General features: G+C 39.4%; 1 protein-coding gene across 1 annotated transcript in view; it reads left to right on the top strand.

Annotated features, from left to right (window-relative positions):
• LOC148155763 (neurobeachin-like) overlaps positions 1-19,442 on the top strand; it is a 46,486-nt gene that overhangs the window by 6,870 nt on the left and 20,174 nt on the right. Inside the window, exons 3-9 of the mRNA XM_088012110.1 lie at positions 1,005-1,165; positions 2,390-2,516; positions 3,848-3,975; positions 8,797-8,858; positions 14,150-14,214; positions 16,289-16,397; positions 18,800-18,966. Of these exons, the coding sequence (XP_087868236.1) occupies positions 1,005-1,165; positions 2,390-2,516; positions 3,848-3,975; positions 8,797-8,858; positions 14,150-14,214; positions 16,289-16,397; positions 18,800-18,966 (819 nt within the window). The remainder of the gene's footprint in view (positions 1-1,004; positions 1,166-2,389; positions 2,517-3,847; positions 3,976-8,796; positions 8,859-14,149; positions 14,215-16,288; positions 16,398-18,799; positions 18,967-19,442) is intronic.

The following is a 19,442-nucleotide window of genomic DNA, read 5'->3' as shown; positions in this document are numbered from 1 at the left end:
TTTTGGAGTCTCTCGAATGTTTTTCTTTTTTTTTTTTTTTTTTTACTGTCACAGAGGGACGCCGGTAGCAAAAAGCAGATGTAGAGGAAAGGGAGTAGCTCAAAAGCAGATCCTTACATTTATTTACTTATGTCTCTTGTGTATAAGCAAGTGTATTTTTTTAAATGCTACAGGTTAAAAGATGCGGTTACAAGTCAGGGTGTTTACTTTTCACATGCCCTGCCTAATGAGTGGGCATGCTTAGGCTGTCTGACTCGAAAAGCAGCAAGACATGAAAAACAAAACAACTTTCTTCTGTTTCTTACGTCACCTAAACATAATTATTTATTCCTGTTTCACATAAAATATTGCCTTTTTTGGAACAAAAGTTAAGAAATTTAAGTCATTTTTAAAGGTTACAGGTCCTATGTCCTAAGTTGTTTACTAATTAGGTTTTTATTTTATTTGTATGAAAAGGGCACTGTTCATACAAAACACCTCACAGTAAATAAAAACCTAAAAAAAAAAAAGAAAAAAACTGAACTAAACACGATAAAGTACAGAAGTGTATAGAAAGTAGAGCTGAAATTAGTTTGAATGACAGGAAATGCAATTAGAAACATAAAAAATTTTAGCATTAAAAATAAAACCACAATTAAATAAAACAAAAGTTTTCTGTAAAAATATTGAATCATTCTTTGGCCATTTTTTTGTTTATTAATTTAGTTAAGTAGTTTTTTTCCCCCCTGTTAAACATGTTAGTTTCACAAAACGTTCAGCACATCAGCTTAGCCCTTTTTTCATCCAGTGTGTGGCATAAGTTAAACCCCGTGAATATTTCAGTCGTGTTTTAGAGTTTGAGTTTTGCCTCTTTCTCTCCTGTATTATATTAGGTGTTTTAGGTTTTCAATCATCGGATTGAAAACCTAAAACAAATTTCATTCTACGTGAAGTATTTATTTAACGTCCGCACTCCTTTGTTCTTGTTTTGTGTGAACTGCACACATTCCTTGTGTTCCCTGTAGGAGTGTGGTGGTTCCCGTGAAGAAAACCTCCCCTGGCAGCTTTGCGGTCAACACACTGGGCTCCAGCAGCACCAGCACCTCCCCTGGGCTTTCGAGCTGCAGCACCCCCAACATCTTTGCCGCTGCCTCTGCGACCCCTAAAAGCATGATCAACACCACCGGTGGGCATAACAAAAGGGACTTGAAGTACATGTACAAAATTGAATAAATCTACATTCCATATTTGATAGTTAATTTTAGATGATTGTCACTTTAGGTGTGCTTTTCATCCTGGTTACCCCCTGTTTTTTATTTTATTTTATTTATTTATTTATTTATGTTTTTATTCTCTTTAGGCCACAACAAGAATAGAAACAAAACTGGCCATTTTGATCTCTTGACCCTGTCTTTGCTTTCTCAAACCACTAGATGGCTCTCTTTGCTTTCGGTTCCCAATCATCCTCCACTGTCCACAACCAACTTCTTCAAAAATACCGTTCTTCACACATTACTGTACCCCCTCATGTTTGTAATATGCTGTAAACTGAAGCCTTTCTAAAAAGTGAGAATGAATCTACACGCATATATTTCAAATTTAAAATGTGCCTGATTTCATTACCTGCCTCTCTTGCTGTCATGCTGATTCTCCTGGCCCTCTTCTCTGGTGACCGGGTTTCACCTTAGGGCTTATGTTGTCTGCTAGTCTCAAAGAATCCTTTTAACACCCAAAACATTCGGAGCTTCCCCACAAGTTCAGTGTTCTAATTTTAGAAATCAAGCGTCCCTCTCCTTTTTGAGCCCCTGGCTCAGGAATGTGAGAAATGTATCCAAATAAAAATGCGCTTTGCTTTTAGCTAAAACCCCATTTACACCCAGACCTCGTGATCTGCTTTTGCCTGTTTGTTGCCTGTTAGTCAGAAAAGTTTAAAGGTGACCATCTGCTTTGGTATGAATGTGATGCTTCACATTTGAATAGGTGTCCTGATAATTGCTGCTTTCATAAAAAGGTAATTTAGGAGAGGAAATAGTTTTAGTAAATATATTATTTTTACAAATTGAATCTTTGACACATTTTGACTTGACTACAGACAAGATGGGAAACTGATGATTTTAACTGAGCTGAAGTCTACAGGGTGCCAAACTTTGATTTTATTAGAGCTACACATATGTATATAGGTTTTGTGTTTCGTGTTTTACAGTATTAGGATATTAAAATGTGGTTTTAACACTTAAAATTAAAAAAGTTTACATTTAAAACATCCATCCGTTCGTCCATGTCCGCTTAACTTTGCAGATGGGACATCTGAAACCAGACATCTAAAACCTATTACGTTTATTTACATTGAATATAGCTAGGAATACTTCTGCTCTTCATAAATGTTGAATACTTTTTTGTTCCCCTGCAGGCGCTGCTGAGGCGGCCTCTGCCTCTGCATCGTCCTCCGCCAGTTTTGTCAACGGCGCGACGAGTAAAAATCTTCCCGCCGTGCAAACCGTGGCCCCCATGCCTGAAGACACCGTCGAAAATATGAGGTACAACTCGTCTTCTTGACCTTTTTACCATCCTGTGTTGCTAACTCAGTTGGTGTCACCGACGGACTACAAAGCTGAATGTGTGTAATGAATTTTTTATATGTTTTTATTTATCCTAATTGTGTGATTATATGTATTTAGAAATCCCCACTCATGTTTATCAAGCCTGACATGTGCATAGCTTTGCACATATATCTGGTTAGGACCTTGTCCCTCCTCCACACATTCATACATACAAAACAAGATCTTTCTCCACAGTTCGTCTTTGTCCAAGTGTTGTGCCGGAGGAATAAAAATTTGGTTTCCATGGCTGCAGTAACTAACATCACTTAGGCAGACTCTGAAATCGATCATATTATTTTCCTGCTGCAGATTGAGAGAGTAAAGTGCCTATGCTAAAATAAATAAAAAAAATTAATTTCTTATATGTATATATACAGTTTTTCTAAGATAATCTTTATTTGTTGATGAAACATTTTATCTTACAAGGGCTGCATCTTCTCTTTCCGTCTTTATCTTTTGTGAAATAGACCATAATCCACTACCTAAAGGACTGACACCTTCTGAGCCCAAACCCTTTAGCTCTCTGACAGGATTACAGGCAGCCTACGGAGAAGCAGGCCCATCTGTGCGAGTCACCTAAACCTTCGGCTTGCATCCTCCGTTTTATGCCGATGTGTTGTGCCTGTGCTGTGTTTTCTCAGCTGGGGCTGTGGGGCAGATTACACTACACATCCATCCAAATCCTACACCAAGCCTTGCTGTCTCTCTTCGTCTATCTGCTTTTTGCTCGTCTTAGGAAAAGAAAACAAGCTACAGCTCTCCTCAGGTTGCCTTTTTTTTTTTTTTATATCTTTGCGTGTACACATAAGAGCACAGAGAAAAGCTGAGGCTCGACTCGCATCTCCTCCTGTATTCAGTCTGAGTTGAACAGCTACATGACTCCAGAGCGCCGATTTTCTGAAGGTGTTCAGATAACGTCAGGCAGACTCATGCGGTGACTACTGTACGGCTCTTCTTCTCCAGTCCTGAATTACTGTGATCTCCCTTGTAGCCCTGGCCACATGTCTCTCTAAAAAAAAAAAAAAAAATCAGCTAGCTGCTTAAATGTATTCATACAACTTGTTATTGACATTTCTGTTGATAGCAACCACACTTGTCCACACTTGTGATATTTGCCTCCTCCTCAACCCTGGAAAGCTGACTAACTGCTGGCAGTATTGTGCTCATTGTCTTTCTGACTATAGCTTGATATGATGTTACATTATGTTCATTTTATTTCAGTTTAACTGTACTTTTTTTTAATACATATTTTGGTGATCATTTTACAGCATTACTACAAAATTAGAGAGAGCATTGGAGAAGGTGGCTCCCTTGTTGAGAGAGATCTTTGTGGACTTTGCACCCTTCCTGTCACGGACTCTGTTGGGCAGCCATGGACAGGAGTTACTAATCGAAGGTATGGTTGTTGTATTTTAAATGCTGTCTGCTTTCATGTCTCTGTTGTACAGCCTCCTGTTGTACAGTATTAATTTGACTGGCTGCTCCATCGATGTGTGCACCCTCAGCAGAAACCTTGGACAAGAAAGTCAGTTTTTGCACACAAGCAGGAGTTCCTAATATTTTCATCTCCTACGAATGTTTGGTTTTCTTTGTTGGTTTTCTCCCTGGATGCAGTAGTTTTAAACAAACTCGTTAATTTTTACAACCACACAAATAAATCCAGAAGTTTTTTTTTTTTTTTTTCTGTTTTGGCTTTTGTAGCATTTTCTAATAACTTGCTGCAAGAAAATTGGGGTTAGCAGTCAGGTATTGTTATATTTTCAATGGCCAAAATAAAAATAAAATAAATAAAACGTAGGTATAAACTTATTGTTGACACTAAAAAACAAAAAAAAAGAATGTTTTTTTTTAAAGAAAAATAAGATATTACTTTTATTTACCACAAAAATACTTTTTATGTAAAATTATACGTTTTTGAAAAGCTATGTATCATAATAGTTTAGCAGTGCTTACTGTTCATAATAATGCACCTTTTGAACAAAGACTGGGAGTTGATGTTAGCTGGATAACAAGCTGCACTATCTGCTTGAGTAACCAGAATTACCAGAATTTGTATGTATGAGCTTCCTTTCAGCCAGCTGACCAGTATGCAGCAACAGGTTGGGGAAGCCTGTGGTGCTGTGTTGCTCTGTGCTACATCCAACCATTGAAAACTTATGTCATTTATTTTCTGGCAACTCAGTAAATAAACTTTAAACATTATGAATGAAAATATTTAGCTTTTTGTGTGCGTAATGCTTGCGGATTTGAAGGTATCCCAACAATTTTTGATCGTCCCTAACCTTCAGTTTCAGTTGTTCACTGCAAAATTACACCGAAAAAAACACATCTACGCCATTTCACGGCAGCTTTAGCTTGAAATCATGTCGGAACTTTTTGTGCCTAACCTCATGAACTCGTGTGAGAGAGCGTTTACACACTGCTCCCCAGGCTTTGGCTTGCATTCACAAGATCACGATGGCACTTCAGTCGGCATGCACATGTGCGACGCTCTGTCTGCAAAATGTTTGCCTGGGTGTGCACAGTGCAAATTATATTTGTGGACTTTTTTTTTTTTTTTTGCCTTTTAACTTACAAGCCAAAATAATTTTTGATTCTATCTCATTTTCAAGCTGCTTTCTCGTAGAAGTAAACTTAAACCACTGCAGTAGATGCAGTGGAGTGAAGCCCACTGAAACAATGCGCTCCCTTGACGTTTTTAGAATTCCTTTGACAAAGCACATGTGTTTATCTAGATCATAAATTAAAATAAATGGAATTTCTATGATTTTCTTTCTTTTAAAATCTATTTTCTTTTTCATTTCAGTTTGTTGTTGACTCCGAAAATCGAAAAGTAATCCCCTTTACCGAACCAAACCTCGTTTCAAACATTGCACCAACCAGACGTTTTACTCTCGCGCAACATGGTTGCACCGCAAACATGTTGAGAAGATGTCTTGGATTGACGTTTGGCTGAGGCTTCTTGCTCAATGTCAAGAGGGAGGAAAGAAAACTCAGGTAGCAAAGCCTTGACAAGTGTGAATATGTCTGTTACCCTTTCACTCACAGTCTGTCAGCAGACTGACCAAGCTGACAAACCAAGGCTGATCTCGGGCTGCAGACTGTAACCCCACAAACAAGGTCGTAGATAGACAGCTGGGTCCTCTGCGCTCTTCACCAGACATGTTTAACCCTGTCTGAGTCTCTGAAAAGCACTTTCTGTTCTGGATTAAAACAACTTTATCTGAAATAAGAAGCACACACTTACACTTGGACGCTTATGGAACGCTTAGCTGTGTTTTGAGCCACCTCTGAGTGAATTCGCCGCGGTCTGTTTGTGCTCACGCTGATTTTGTACTTTCTGTTTCTCTCTCTACTTTTCTTCCTGGACCTTCCCAGGCACACAGTTGAAATACTGTGCTGCAGTGCAAAGGCGCTCCATTTACCAGTAATTACCGCCCATCCATCACTCTTTTGATTGCCTTGGGTCAAGCCCTCCTGTGCCCCCTGTGCCCCGTTCCCTCACCCTGTTCCTTCACCCCCTTTTCAGATGCGTGGTCACTGCAGCAATTATGTTGAGTGCACTAAGAGCTTCACACTTGGAGTTGGTGGGTAAGGGCTGTGCACGAACACTGCTGCTGTTGTGATGCCTGCCGCCTGCTTCTCGCTGTCCCTTGAGTGGCCCAGCCTGCCGCCACATCACCCCACAATGCCACATTCACCCGTGCCTCAACCCTGCGCTGTTTACAGGAAAGGACTGGCAGGGAGTGTTTAAATAGAATGCATTTAGTTTGTCTACCAGCACAAGGCCAGGGTCAGTCGGCCACCTGACTCCCTTGTCAGGCCGGACTGACTTATGGCTCGCATGTCACTGCTATAACAAGGGGTCAAACGTGGCACTCCATGTACAAGAGAAGGGTCACTTCCTCTTAGAGTACTTACAATATGTTCCTTTGGGTAGTTTCCGCTGTTAAACGGAACAAGAAAAAGACACCTCTAAATGATCAATCCGTTTTTATTTTGCTATTTTTTTGTATTCTGTATTCATTTTAACTCCATATGAATTTAGCACCTTCAACTGCAAAAAAAAATCAAAAGGAGTTTTCAAAGATGTAAAGTGTCATTGCAGTGCTAGTCCCTCTTTTTTCCCTCTACTTTATTTTCCATTTAGCCGACTCAGATTAGCCCTTTTGCATATTTAAATTTACATGTAGTTTAAACTTTAATGTATTTTTTTAGGGGGGTAGATTATTTTTTTTATCAGATTTTTTTTCTCCTTGCACTGATTCAACTTAAGCACAATGAAGTCCAAACAATTCCTAAATATTTTGCAATTGCAAAACTGAAGCTAAGAATGGAGTGCCTTGCAAATGTATTCATACACCTTGATTTTATATTTCACAATTTGCCGTGTTACAACAACAATGTATTTGGGTAATGGGTGAAATACTAACAGAAAACATTGCATAATTGTGACATGGAAAGAAAGAAATGCAACTTGTTAGTGTGGTAAGTATGTGTTTAGCCCAACTGAACTAAGTTCTTTTTAGGACCGCTTTTAACTGTAATTGCAGCTGCAGGTAATTTTGGGTTATTTCTACCATTTTTCCTCATCTAGAGACCCAAAATATGCTCTTGTATGTTAACCAGGACTCAATCAGATTGAAGGAGAGGGTGTGTAACAGCAATTCTCAAGACGTGACACAGATTCTCAATTGTATCCACCTCTGAACTTTGACTGGACCATTCCAGCACATGAACATACTTTGATCAAAATCCTTCCATTGTAGTTCTTGCAGAGTTTTAGAGAGTTTTGTTGTTCTGGAACATGAATTTCCATCCCAGTCTCAGGTTTATGCAGAGTGAGTTACATAAAGAAGAAGAAGAAAAAAAAAAAAAGCTATGTGTCACACATACAATTTAGCATGTAGCCCAAAAATGCCAAAAGATTTTAGTCTCAACCTTATTTTCTGTTTGCTGCCTTCTCTGCATTACTGGTGCAAAATTGCAAACAGGACTTTTTATGGCTTTCTTTCAGTAACGGCTTTCTTCTTTCAGTTGTCGTGTCGACAGATTCGCCCACTTGAGATGTGGGTCTCCTCAGCTCCTTTAGAGCCGCCACAGGCTTCTTGGCGTGTTTTCTGGTTAATGCTCTCTCTGCCCAGTCTGTCGGTTTACGTGGGTGGCCATATCCTGGTAGGTTTGCAGTTGTGCCATACGCTTTCCATTTTTGGATGATGGACGGAACCTAATATTATGTTACATAATGTAACCCTGGTTTAAACTTGTTCACAACCTTTTCTCTGACCAGTCTGATGTTTTGCTTGCTTCATGGTGCTTTTTCCTCCATAGCGTTCTTGCGTAAACATCTGAGGCTTTCACAGTTGCATTTACTCAGAAAATATATTATTAATACAGTGGCTTCTTATGGTTATTGGTGACAATGGATTTTTATTTAGGGGCATGGCAGTGAAGGGGAATGAAAGCAAATGCAATTTTTTTTTGCAATAGGTGTTTTAAAGCCATCCATCACTTTCCTTCCACTTGAAAACTCTGTTCTACTTTTTACAGAAAATTGGTAACAGACTCTAAAGCTTTGGCTGTAACAAACTGTGAAAATGTTCAAGGGATATGGACACTTTTGCAAGGCTTTGTAGTCTCTTTTATCACCCCAACCCCATCTTTTGAACCAAATCACGGGTACGATATTGAGTTTTAGTCCGCCTCATCTTTAATTAGTCCTTGAGAGTTACTTTCACTGCTGATTGCACCTCTCATGATTCTCTCCAGGTGCAGCAGAAAGGCGCAGAATATAAAACCAGTTGCAGGCACCGTTTCTACAAATGAGCTTTTCACACCTGTCCATGTTTCATTAGAGTTGTCTGCTTCGGTGGCTCACCGTCTGCAGGACGGAGGCTGGGGGAAGAAGCCGTGAATGTCTGCTGTGAGCGTGCGGAATGTGTAAATGTAGATGTGGTCGTGTGAAGAATGCTTATCTGTTGCAGATGTTGCTTAAATAGTTTAATAGCAAATTGGAAACACAGCTAAGAGTTTGGAGCCAGATCCGGTGGCGGATCCAGGTGAAATTTTAATGTCTGTGCTGCATTGTTTATCTTTGCGACACCATCTTCTGCCTTAACTAATACAGCAAATATTGATCCTCAAAGATTCTCTGTTTGAAACACGTCTACCTACACTCCTGGTTCACATCTATTCTTTTCATCTGCTGTCTTGATAGGTCTCGTATGTATGAAGTCAAGCACCTCAGTAGTGGAGCTCGTCATGCTTCTTTGTTCTCAGGTAAAAAAATATATATATATATATTCCCCCCATCATCCCTTGAAAGCCTTTCTTTTTTTTTTCCTCTCTTTTTTTTTTTTTCCTTGGAGAACAAGTTGTCTTATTTATCTTGGAGCTTAAGCTTTCATGTGCATATCATTTTAGTTCGCTTTCTCCAAGCAAACTGCCCAAGCCAATCAGAGACATACAGCTTTCTGACAACCCAATGACTTTCTCGCTACACCCGGGAGCACTAATCCCAAACCTTCCTTTAAGAAAATGAGCCCCACCTCATGTCCCTGCAAGTGACTGATCACCTCTGAGCTGACCCTCTGAATCCCTTGTTAAGCCCATGTTTTAGAGAAGGTCAGAGCCCTGATGTAGCAGTTACAACAGGAGATATTTAACATACCTTTTGTCAGCCCATCAGTCTTGCATCAGGAGCCCATAAGGAAGCCATTACTTGGTGCCTCTCTGTGGATCCAGACTGCAGGGCCTGAGACTGGAGGAGGTAGATCGCCACTGTGCTCGCTCCCTGGCATCCAAAATCCAAAGTGCCGTGCAGCAGGGAGCTCAACCTATGTTATATGGAGGTCATTATTCAGGAGCCTTCCTGAAAAAAAAAAAAAAAAGCAAAAGTGCATAGATGGGGCAGCCAGAACTGAAATATTGTTGCTCTTGTGATAGTTTTTGAAGGGCTACTTTTTGTGATGCTTCTTGGTCTGTGAAGTATCTATGGTGAGCTGTCTTTCCAGCTCTAGGATTTATTGCAGATGAAAGCGTCAGCATGCCGTTAAGGGCCTGAGTCCATCCCCCCTTTTAAACAGATAGCATTACTGAGGCTCCAGAGGTTCCTGCCATTAGGGGCTCTGGGGATGAAACCCAGGCTGAGATATTGATCAGACCATGAGACCTTGAAACTGGACTATATAGCTGGGTGTCTACAGCCTTTCAACTAGGGATGAGGTATTACCTCCTAACTCTCCTCTGTTCATAATCAATCTACTTATCTTAGCAGCTAATATGATTGAAAAATAATAATGCTGTAATGGCTATTTTTTTCTGCTTCTTTAGGCTGTGGCTCAGGGGAAAGCTAGCTGGTTAAACGCACTGCTTTTTCTACATTTTGAAGGGTGATTTGGCAAGACATTGACTCCAGTTTATCAGCTTGTGATTGTGTGTGTGTCGAGTAATCTTTACTCAGTCTCAAGCAAGAAAATTAGCACAAAAAGTGAAACAGAAGAGGGTTTGGCATGTGGAGAAACAGTAAATACAGATGTGGTAATGATGCAGGGATACTAGAGGTAGACATAAAAATTAAGAAGCACAGAAAATCCTATTAAGTGGTATAGCTAATATCACAAAGAGGAACACAATATATAGTCAAAAAGGTTAACTCAAAAAAGGCATAGAACCAAACAAGAGTAGGAAATAAAATGACTTAAATTTGTTACTAAACCAACCTAATGCAACAAAAAATAAAATTAGGTTAAATGAGGAAGAAATATTCAGATATTCTTCACGAAGGTTTTTTTTCCACAGGTTAGGGGAGCAATCAGAATATTCTTACTTTGGGTTAAAAACATTTTCCAGAAGACCTGCATGGATGACCTACACAAAAAAAGGCAATCAGATGAATATAAGACCATAAAAGGCTATGAAAATCATTGAAACCACCAGATAACCCTTTTCTCATATTTAACCACCTGATGTGTAAGAAACTAAACAGACTTGAACAAATATTTACTTGATTGCAGCTTTTGATGGAGTAAAAAAATCTTTTACTGCCAAACATTTAACAGTTGCACAAAATTTCATAATGATTTTAACACTTTTCATGGTCAGATGGCATGTATTGACTCAAAAGGCTCCCAATTAATATCTTTGGGAGCATCTCAGGTGATTTTTTTAAACAGCGCAGCAGGTTTCTCTGATGCAGTCTGAGTGTTGGCTGACACCTCCTCGACATGCCAGCTTTGACACATTCCTTACATATTTCAGCTTTAATGTTTTAGGACAGCCAGGAGGGCATTTAGCTGACCTTTAGTCCTTCTCTGTTTTGTGGACTGTCAGATTTATGAATAAATTAGTGCTAATGATCTGCCTTTTCTTATTTATGCATACTAATCATGGCAATCATGGCGTGGCTGGCCTCGTCTGTAGACACGGTGTGTCTCTCCTCAGCCTGGGCAGCTGAATGAAAAGGTCAAGCAGCTCTGTTTTTTGTAACAGCTTAAACATATATGGGGGTTTGGGGGGGGGGGCGTTCTAGAGTGGAGCCACAGAGATTTACTGATGGAAGGCCCCCAGATGTGGAGACTATAACAGAGCAAAGCTGAGCAGATAAAAGCAAAGGCTCCCACATACTGACAGGTTGGATTGAAACACCACAAATACTTAAAGCCCTGCTGAATTTCAGGAAGATGAAAGTGGGAGGAGAGTGATTCTTCTAAAGACCTAAAAGCTGTTTACTGGGATGGGAGTTTAGGGATTTTAGGCGATTTTGTTTTTTTCTCAAAGCTTAGACCAAAGAATGGAAAAATATATCCTAATAATGCCAGAATACGAATGTTCTTTATTGCTGGCAATTTTTTTTTTTTTTTTTTTTTTACTATTAGTATATTTTCTGATTTAAATATTCTTTGTAGAGTAAGTTTAATTAGAGGCGCCACATTCTGGTCAGGCTCTGCAAGGGCCGCATCTTTTTTTTTTTTTTAAGGGGGAGCATGTCAGCCCTAATTCACTTCAAATGGGCACCAGAGGACTTTTTTTTTAAATATCTGCAATCAAAGACAGCCTCTATTGCAAGTTTTTCTCTCTTGTAAAAGAGAGAGAGAGAAAAAAAGTAGAAAGTCTCTGAAGTGCTATCTCAGCTGTCAACATGCATTCCTTAGACAAGATAGCAAATTTGACTCGCTCGCGCCTTACCTCCACTGACCTGCCGCCACTTTCCTGGCATCTCCCCGAATGTCACATCTGCCTCGATTTCCGTATTTATTTTTGTCACGTGAGCGTGGCGAGAGGGAAACCTTGGACGACTGGGCATACATGATCCCTGTCTAAATCAACAACAGCCCGCTTCTAGGCAGATACTGTATGTGAAGGAAGGAGGTCATGGAGAACATTTGGAGCCCAGATGCTCAGCAGTTTGTCAGCACCATATCGCTGACTTAAAGCGTCATGGGGTCAGACTGTGTAGTCTTGCATGAACCAGAATGTGTCAGTCACGACAACTGTTCACAAAAGCATTTGCCCATACATAATAATGTCAGTGTCAGTTATTCTGATGTACACAAGGAAGGCTGCTAACCGTGTACAGACAGAGTAAAGAGTTTGTCACTGTTTTGCATCTGTTGTATTTTAGATCTGCGAATAATTGCCCAACTTACAGTTCTGCTGGTTTGTTCTCCTGCCACACTTAAATAGTTTAGAAGTGCACGCCAGTATTCATTTTAGACATAGATCAGTAGAAAAAGTAGTTTTCAAGTGATTTCATTCACTAAGGGCAAAAGCGTGACGCTGTAATCACTTGTTTTTAAATCATGAATCACCTTTTTCTAAACTACATTCTTTGGAAATCTGAATTCAATTTCATCTCATTACATCCCGTAATTACTGCCAGACCTGTGGAATCAGGAAGTAGCGTAAATATAACTAGTCCAACAGCATGAATTAGGCTAAACGATCCCAAAAGGCAGCACCTCAAGCCCTGATGTAAAGGAATTTAGGAACAGATGAGAAACTAATTCAGCAACATCTGTCAGTCTGGAAAGAGCTACCGAGCCATTTTTGGGACTTCAGTGAAACACAGTAAGAGTTGCTTTTCACTAAGGACTGGAGAACCTTTCCTGAAATTTCTGTCCTGGCAAAACTACCTCAAGAGCGCATTGACTACGAGTCTAGTAAGTCATAATAGAACCCAGAATAACATCTGAAGAATCTACAAGCCTAAAATAGGAGAAAACGGCAAAACTCTTTTACTCATGATCTCATCATCGCCCACACATTACTGCAGTAATGCAAAGGAGATTTTTGATCTCTACCACAAAGTGCTGAAGGACAGTCAGCCATCAGTGTAAGACTTTAAGCTCAAACACACATGAGTTGTGTGACAGGACAACACACCAGCAAGTTTACCTCCCAATGGCTCAAAAAAAAAAAACAAAATAAAAGTTAGTTAGAAGTGGTCTAGTCAAACTCTGGACTTAATAAGATTGAGGTCCTGTTGCATGATCCTAAACAGACCGTTTCTATTAATTGCCACCTTTTCAAAAAGCAGGAATTAAGTCATGGTTTTAAAAAAGGTGGACAGAACCCTTCAAACAGGACCAAGTTTGTGGTTACCGGTAATTCTTATATTTTCTCAATATATGAAATTGTTTGAAAATTGCATTTTCTACCAACTCTTGTTATACTAATATAACATATAGGTATTTTGATGATCTTAAATATTTAAGCATGACAAAATAGCAAAGCACAAAAAATTGCTGGGGGGAAAAAAAAAATATTTATTGTACAGTGTTTATGGCGATTAAATTACTCTGTGTGACTGCAGAGCATGAATAGAGCTTCTTATCTTCAGATACTCTTGAATTACGTATTTGCTCAAAACCTTTGGGAAAACCCAAAGATTTTCTTTTTATTTTCCGCCTGCCCCCCCCCCCTCCCCCGCCCCTCCCTATACGTGAATCGCGGCCTTCTCTGTTTTCTCTTTCATTTGCACCTCAGAAAAGGTTACAGGAAAGCTGAGTTTCCCACAGTGAAAGGCACACTCTCAAACTGCTTTTTAATCATTTCCAGAGCCTGTTGTGAGACGGCAAGCGCTGGCACTCCAGCCGGGCCGCGGCTCGGATCCGTTCCAGGAGCACACTTCAGGGCTCACTGAGCCTGCTCAGTAATCTGTCACTGTAAGGGACGGAGGAAATGGCTGTATTTAAGCGAGAGGATACAATTTCATCCCACAATTACATCTCTCCTGTGTTTACAGATCTTTTCACAGAGGAAGAAAACGTTGCCTCACATGTGGTGCAGAATTTCAGCTTTTTATAGAAATCACTTTTTTTTTTTTTTCCTCGAAGGATATATCAACTAGATGCTTTCTTTACCCGCTTGAATTTCAAGCTATGGGATGTAATCTAAATTACACTTGAAATATGCATTTAAAAAAAAAAAAAAGATTTAGTTACATAGTGGATCAAAATAGTACCTCATCATCTACTTTAACATTATAGGATTTGACTTTATAGTAGACTTTTACTTTATTGTAATTATGCAATTATGCTGGTTTGAATGACTATCTCTGTTTGTTTCAGGAGTGGCAGAACTCCATTCAGAAGAATGCTGGCCTCGCTTTCATCGAGCTAATAAACGAAGGAAGGTAACTCAACCATTCATTTCAAAATCACACAGCCCAGCAGCGGTTTTACGTTGACATTTATTATCAAAATGTACGTTTTATCATTTTCTTCTTGGCAGGCATAAAGAGGTTGTTAAGCTAAGTGGAGCAGAGTAGCTTAACCCTAAATCTCCGATCTCTTAGTGAGGACTAAAGGCAAATAAGCTGTTTTACTTGAATTACGAATAACAACACTGCAGAGCATCTCTTGCGCTGTCTACCTCTATCTGTTCGTTTCTTCTTCCTCCTCTTTTTCCGCGTTTGGGTGTGGCCAGACTCAGAGTTTTTCTGAGCAGATCAGGGGCAGCTCAGCCTCCTTGTCCATCTGTTGACCCATCTGGCCCGTCCTCCTGCATGCCCAGGCTCCAGGCTCGGTCCGAGCAGGTTTCTCTCTGTCCCCTGCTGGCCCTAGAACAAAGAAGTTCAGTTGGTGGGGCCACACGGCGCTGTCCAGGGTGCTGCTGACAGACGCATAATTTTCCAGTCTTACACTAGACTGTGTCCACCTAACCTGCTTAACTAGACGGATCTGCAGGAACCGGCTGGTAAATCTGTTTGCTTTACAAGGCGTGGCTGACACCGATGATGTTCCTGCTGTATGTACAAAGACACATTACGCAAGTAGATGAGATTTTTTCCTTTTTTTCTTTTTCATAACGCAGCTGCCCATGTCAAACACTGAAAAGACGCCTTCAGTAGGTGGGTTAGATGGTTATTTTATAATCCTTTTTCTTTTTTTAAATATGTCAATTTGAAAAAGTGAGATCTGGAACTTTTTCAGCAGTTTTTATTTTTTTTTGTGAGAGGTTTTATAGTAACAGAAAAATATCAGTAATCAATGGAAAATTAATCCATGCATGTCATCTTTCTGCAGCTATTTTATAAGATGCATGGATCTGAAATGCACTTCAGCCAGTTACAAATCAATACAAACATTAACAATAAAAACCACCTTTGCCTTTTCAAAGCTACAAACAAACATAGAAACAACGTTAGTTGTGAAATCTTCACTTTCAGCTTTTTTTCAGGGGTTTTTTTTGTGTCTTCTGCTTTTTTATTGTTCTGTTTGTGCGTGTAGCAAAAATACCTGGTAGATAACTGATATCTATTTTCCATCTCCAACTGGAACTTGTCAACTCACTTTCTCATCTATTCTTGGTTTCGAAACAAAGCTTCACGTTGTCAGCTTCTCTCTTTGAACTGTGAACTCCTGTCTGTTAATGAGTGCTTGTCAACAGCTAAAGAGGCGAGAGCAGCTGATGACTGTAGTCTCCAGATTAATGACTCTCTTTGGGGACAGAAGGCAATAGTAAAATCTGTGTGAGGCTCTGGAGAAGAACAAGATCTGTTTTAATTAAAACAAAACTTGCCTAATGGTGTGTGAAATGGGTTGTAATCTTCCAACATATCCGCAGTGAATTTATTTGTTGAAGTAGGTTTTTTTTTTGTTTTTTTGTTTTTTTTAGATGGTACAATTTAAATGTTAAAAGCTGTTACCCAATAAAGTCTAGATTAGCTTTCTCAGCTATGCAGGCACCGGGCGGGCTCTTTGAATGTTGTTTGTTTTTTTTCTTTTGAAAGATGAAACTGTGCAGAACAGGGTTCAGTGGTGACGTTTGTTGTTAATGGTACAGAAGGCTCAATCACTGACTTTCACTGTTGCAGTACAACACAGACAAATCAGCCCAATTGTTGACACTGTTTGTCGGCTATATTCACACCCCTTCATTGTCCTTTTACATTACAACAATCTACAGATTAGTTTGAAAGTCACTTTTGGTCTCGTCTGACCAAAGAACCTTCTAATGCTCTCTTTGCTCTGGTGGATAGTCGTAGATTGGTATATTTCAGCTTTGACTTGAAATGTGCGTTTCATGGTCTTGGTGGATGCAGTTTATTTACTAATGTTCTCTAACAAACTACTGATGCCTTTACAGAACAGCTGTAATAACAGCGAGTTTGAATTTCACACGAGAGTGTTCCGTTTGACTGTATTTCTCACATTTCCTCTCATAAATTGCATTTGTAAAAAGTCTGTTGCTGTGCAATGTTAAAGGTTGCTGTGCCATGCCATGAAGGACCACATTGTTCGCGTTGCCAACGAGGCTGAATTCATCCTGAACAGACAGCGAGCTGAGGACGTCCACAAACATGCAGAGTTTGAGGTATCGGCTTTTATTCCACCTCAAATTAAATGCCAACATCATCAGTGGTTTTCATGTAATTGTACCAAAACACTACTTTTATTATTAATGGTTCTTTTCTAAGCTACAGCTACTACAAATTATTAGATTTTTTTGTTGCCTGCTGTGAAAATACAATTTTATTTTGAGCACTTTCTGATGAGCACTTAACAAATTCCATTACCGCAAAACAGCTATTCAACTCTACAATCTCAGTAATAGTGTTCTTTTTAGGATTCACTCTTCACTGTTAGAATTTTCATAGCGTTAGCCAAGCGATACCCAAGCAATAATATTTTATTACTGGTGACCAGCAAACTCCAGGGATTACAATTAAGAGTGCATTCAACCCGTTTTCCTCCAATTACATTTGAAATGTAAGCTTCGATTAAACACAATATGACAAAAGTGTCTAAGCTGGGTAGTAACATGTTACAAAAAATGGAATTTATTTACAGAGCCTTGTAAAAATGTTCATACCCTTTAAATTTTTTCCACACTTTGCCACGTTACATCCACAAATTTTGATGTATTTATTGGAATTTTATGGGATAAAATTAAAGAAAAAAGAAAAGTGATTTTCACAGAGTTTTTTTTTTTTTTTTTTGCAAATAAACATCCAAAATTTCTCATGGATTTGTCTTTAGTCTTGTCTTGCTGTAAGGTGAACCTCCTCTGCCCCTAATTTTTGTTCAAGATTGTCCTAAATTTAGCCTCCTCATTAAACTGACCAGCTTTCCAGGCCCTGCTAAAGAAAAGCATCCCCGCAGTATGATACTGCCACCGTCATTTTTTTACATTGGGGATGGTTTGTTCAGGAAATAAAACTTAAAATATATCCAAAGGCAATTGGCTGGACTGGATTATACTTTTAGAGAATCTGAGTAAACACAACTGAATAAAATGTTTTTTTTTTGTTTTTTTCTGTTTTTGTTTTTTTTTCTCTACTTTATTGGTATAAAATCATCAAAATCATGCACTGTTCTCTTTTCCCTCTTCACAATTTGAACCACTTAGAATTTTTAAAAATCACATAAACGTCCCAACAAAAAGCATTAGAGTACTAAAGTGACAAGAGCTGAGAAAGTTGTGAATGTAAGTGTGAATACTTTACAAGACATCAGAATGTAAGTATTTTTTTTTTTTTTGCATCTCTACAAACCTCAACTCAAACACTTCGTTCACCTCTGTTAACAGCGTGTACATGTGAGCGATGACATGTTTCTTATCTTAGAAAAGCAGCCAGCCACAAGCAGCTTTTTGATATACAGTTCTTGAGGATCCTTGACCCGCTAGATAAACTGGAAGAGACGACTAGATATGTGGTGTCAAGGGAACGGGGGCGGTGGTGGTTGGGGGGGGGGAGAAGTGTACCTGGCCCTATCCGTCCTGTCTGCCAACTCCAGACAGCTTACACTTTTCATCTGGGGCTGACATTACTTTATTACCCACTCTCCATGATTGAAGATTCAGGTTACAGATAAGACATTTTTACAATTAAGCTGGTGTCAAGGAGAAGCGTCATATGCTTTAAAGTGATAAATAATGTTTGATATTTGTCACAGAGTCACGTGGTAATGCAGGGTGACAGGCAGCGATTGAGTTATTTGCTTTATGAGGAATATGTTGAAGTATAGTGTCTGACAGAATTCAAATTTAAAGCAGGAAATTCAATTAACTCCCAGCTTCTGTTAGCAAATTAGATTGTGAATATTAGCAAGAGTCCCCTCAGGGTGGAAAAGTAAGACAATCTTATTTCAGAAGCAAAGACAAGAGCTGTTGTAGTTTACTTTCAACCACCTGGAACCCTTCTACTGCCCCTAAATCAGGAAAATTATTTTACGCTAATATACCAGTTTATTTTAGATATATTTTTATTTTATTTAAGTAAAATTTTAATAGCATTCTTGCCTTAGAAAATGGCTTTATTTCTTTATTTTGCACGATTCCTGTACAGCAAGACATTTAACTTTTTATATTATCAATGTAGCTATTTAAATGGCGATGTACCATTTTTTGCGGGACTATTAACATTTTTTTCTTTAATAGCAGCGTCCACAGCTACCTAGCAGGGAACCTCATCTGTCTGCAGTTTGGGAATGAACTACCTCCATGGGCTGTCTTTGATTTATAACACTCCTCCAAGGGAGCAGAAATACATCTCTCAACTGTCCGCTAATATCTTTATGCACTCAAGTGTGGTGAATGAAGCCATAACATTGCTCATCGTGACAAATGCTCTATTAGGAGAAATATATTATTCTGACTTTATTCAAATGGAACCTTTTTGAATGGTGTTAGTTCAATGTCAGGCATGGCTTTTTGGGGAAAGGACACCGTGCAAACAAGGTTAACGCTGTTCTTTTGTTCTTTATGTGCATCAGTCCAGCTGTGCACAGTATGCTGCAGACAGGAAAGAAGAGGAGAAGATGTGTGACCACCTGATAAGTGCTGCTAAGCATAGAGATCATGTCACAGCCAATCAACTGAAGCAGAAGATTGTCAACATCCTCACCAACAAGCATGGGGCCTGGGGTGTACCATGCCAGAGGTACTTTTTGTTTTTTTACCTGCGGGTCATGTTAAGTCTTAAACATCTGCCATTTCTGTGCGATGTTAGGTCTGATCTTCAGGAGCATCAGAAGTTACCTGCTTACAGTGATCTTCAGTCGATTGATGGGAGCACCGGTTAATATAACTTTCCCAGGATTCGATGGGGTTACCAGTTGGGTCAGCAAACGCAATTACAGTGTGGAGAGGCCTAATCCCCAGGGGACAGTTGATTGGCTAGTTGTCCTACATACATGGGTGGAAGCAATTTGGATGGGGGCGTGGGGTTTCTCTCTTTGTGCCATTGTCCAGGTTTCCGTTGACATTTTGCAAAACAAAGCACATCACCTGATGGAAGCAGCTGGACGTCCCCTTACGGACCCTGATAAAATAACAAGTGGCTCTTCTGCTCTGAAACTTACCTCTCTGGTTTTCCTACATCAAATTCAGTGGTGAAAAAACCCAGTTATAATCGAA

Source organism: Poecilia mexicana, unplaced genomic scaffold (assembly GCF_051168715.1).
Source record: "Poecilia mexicana isolate PSO_F unplaced genomic scaffold, ASM5116871v1 scaffold_13, whole genome shotgun sequence".
NCBI lineage: Eukaryota > Metazoa > Chordata > Actinopteri > Cyprinodontiformes > Poeciliidae > Poecilia > Poecilia mexicana.
The sequence above is the reverse complement of the archived record's forward strand: the minus strand, read 5'-3'. Positions and strand labels throughout refer to the sequence as shown.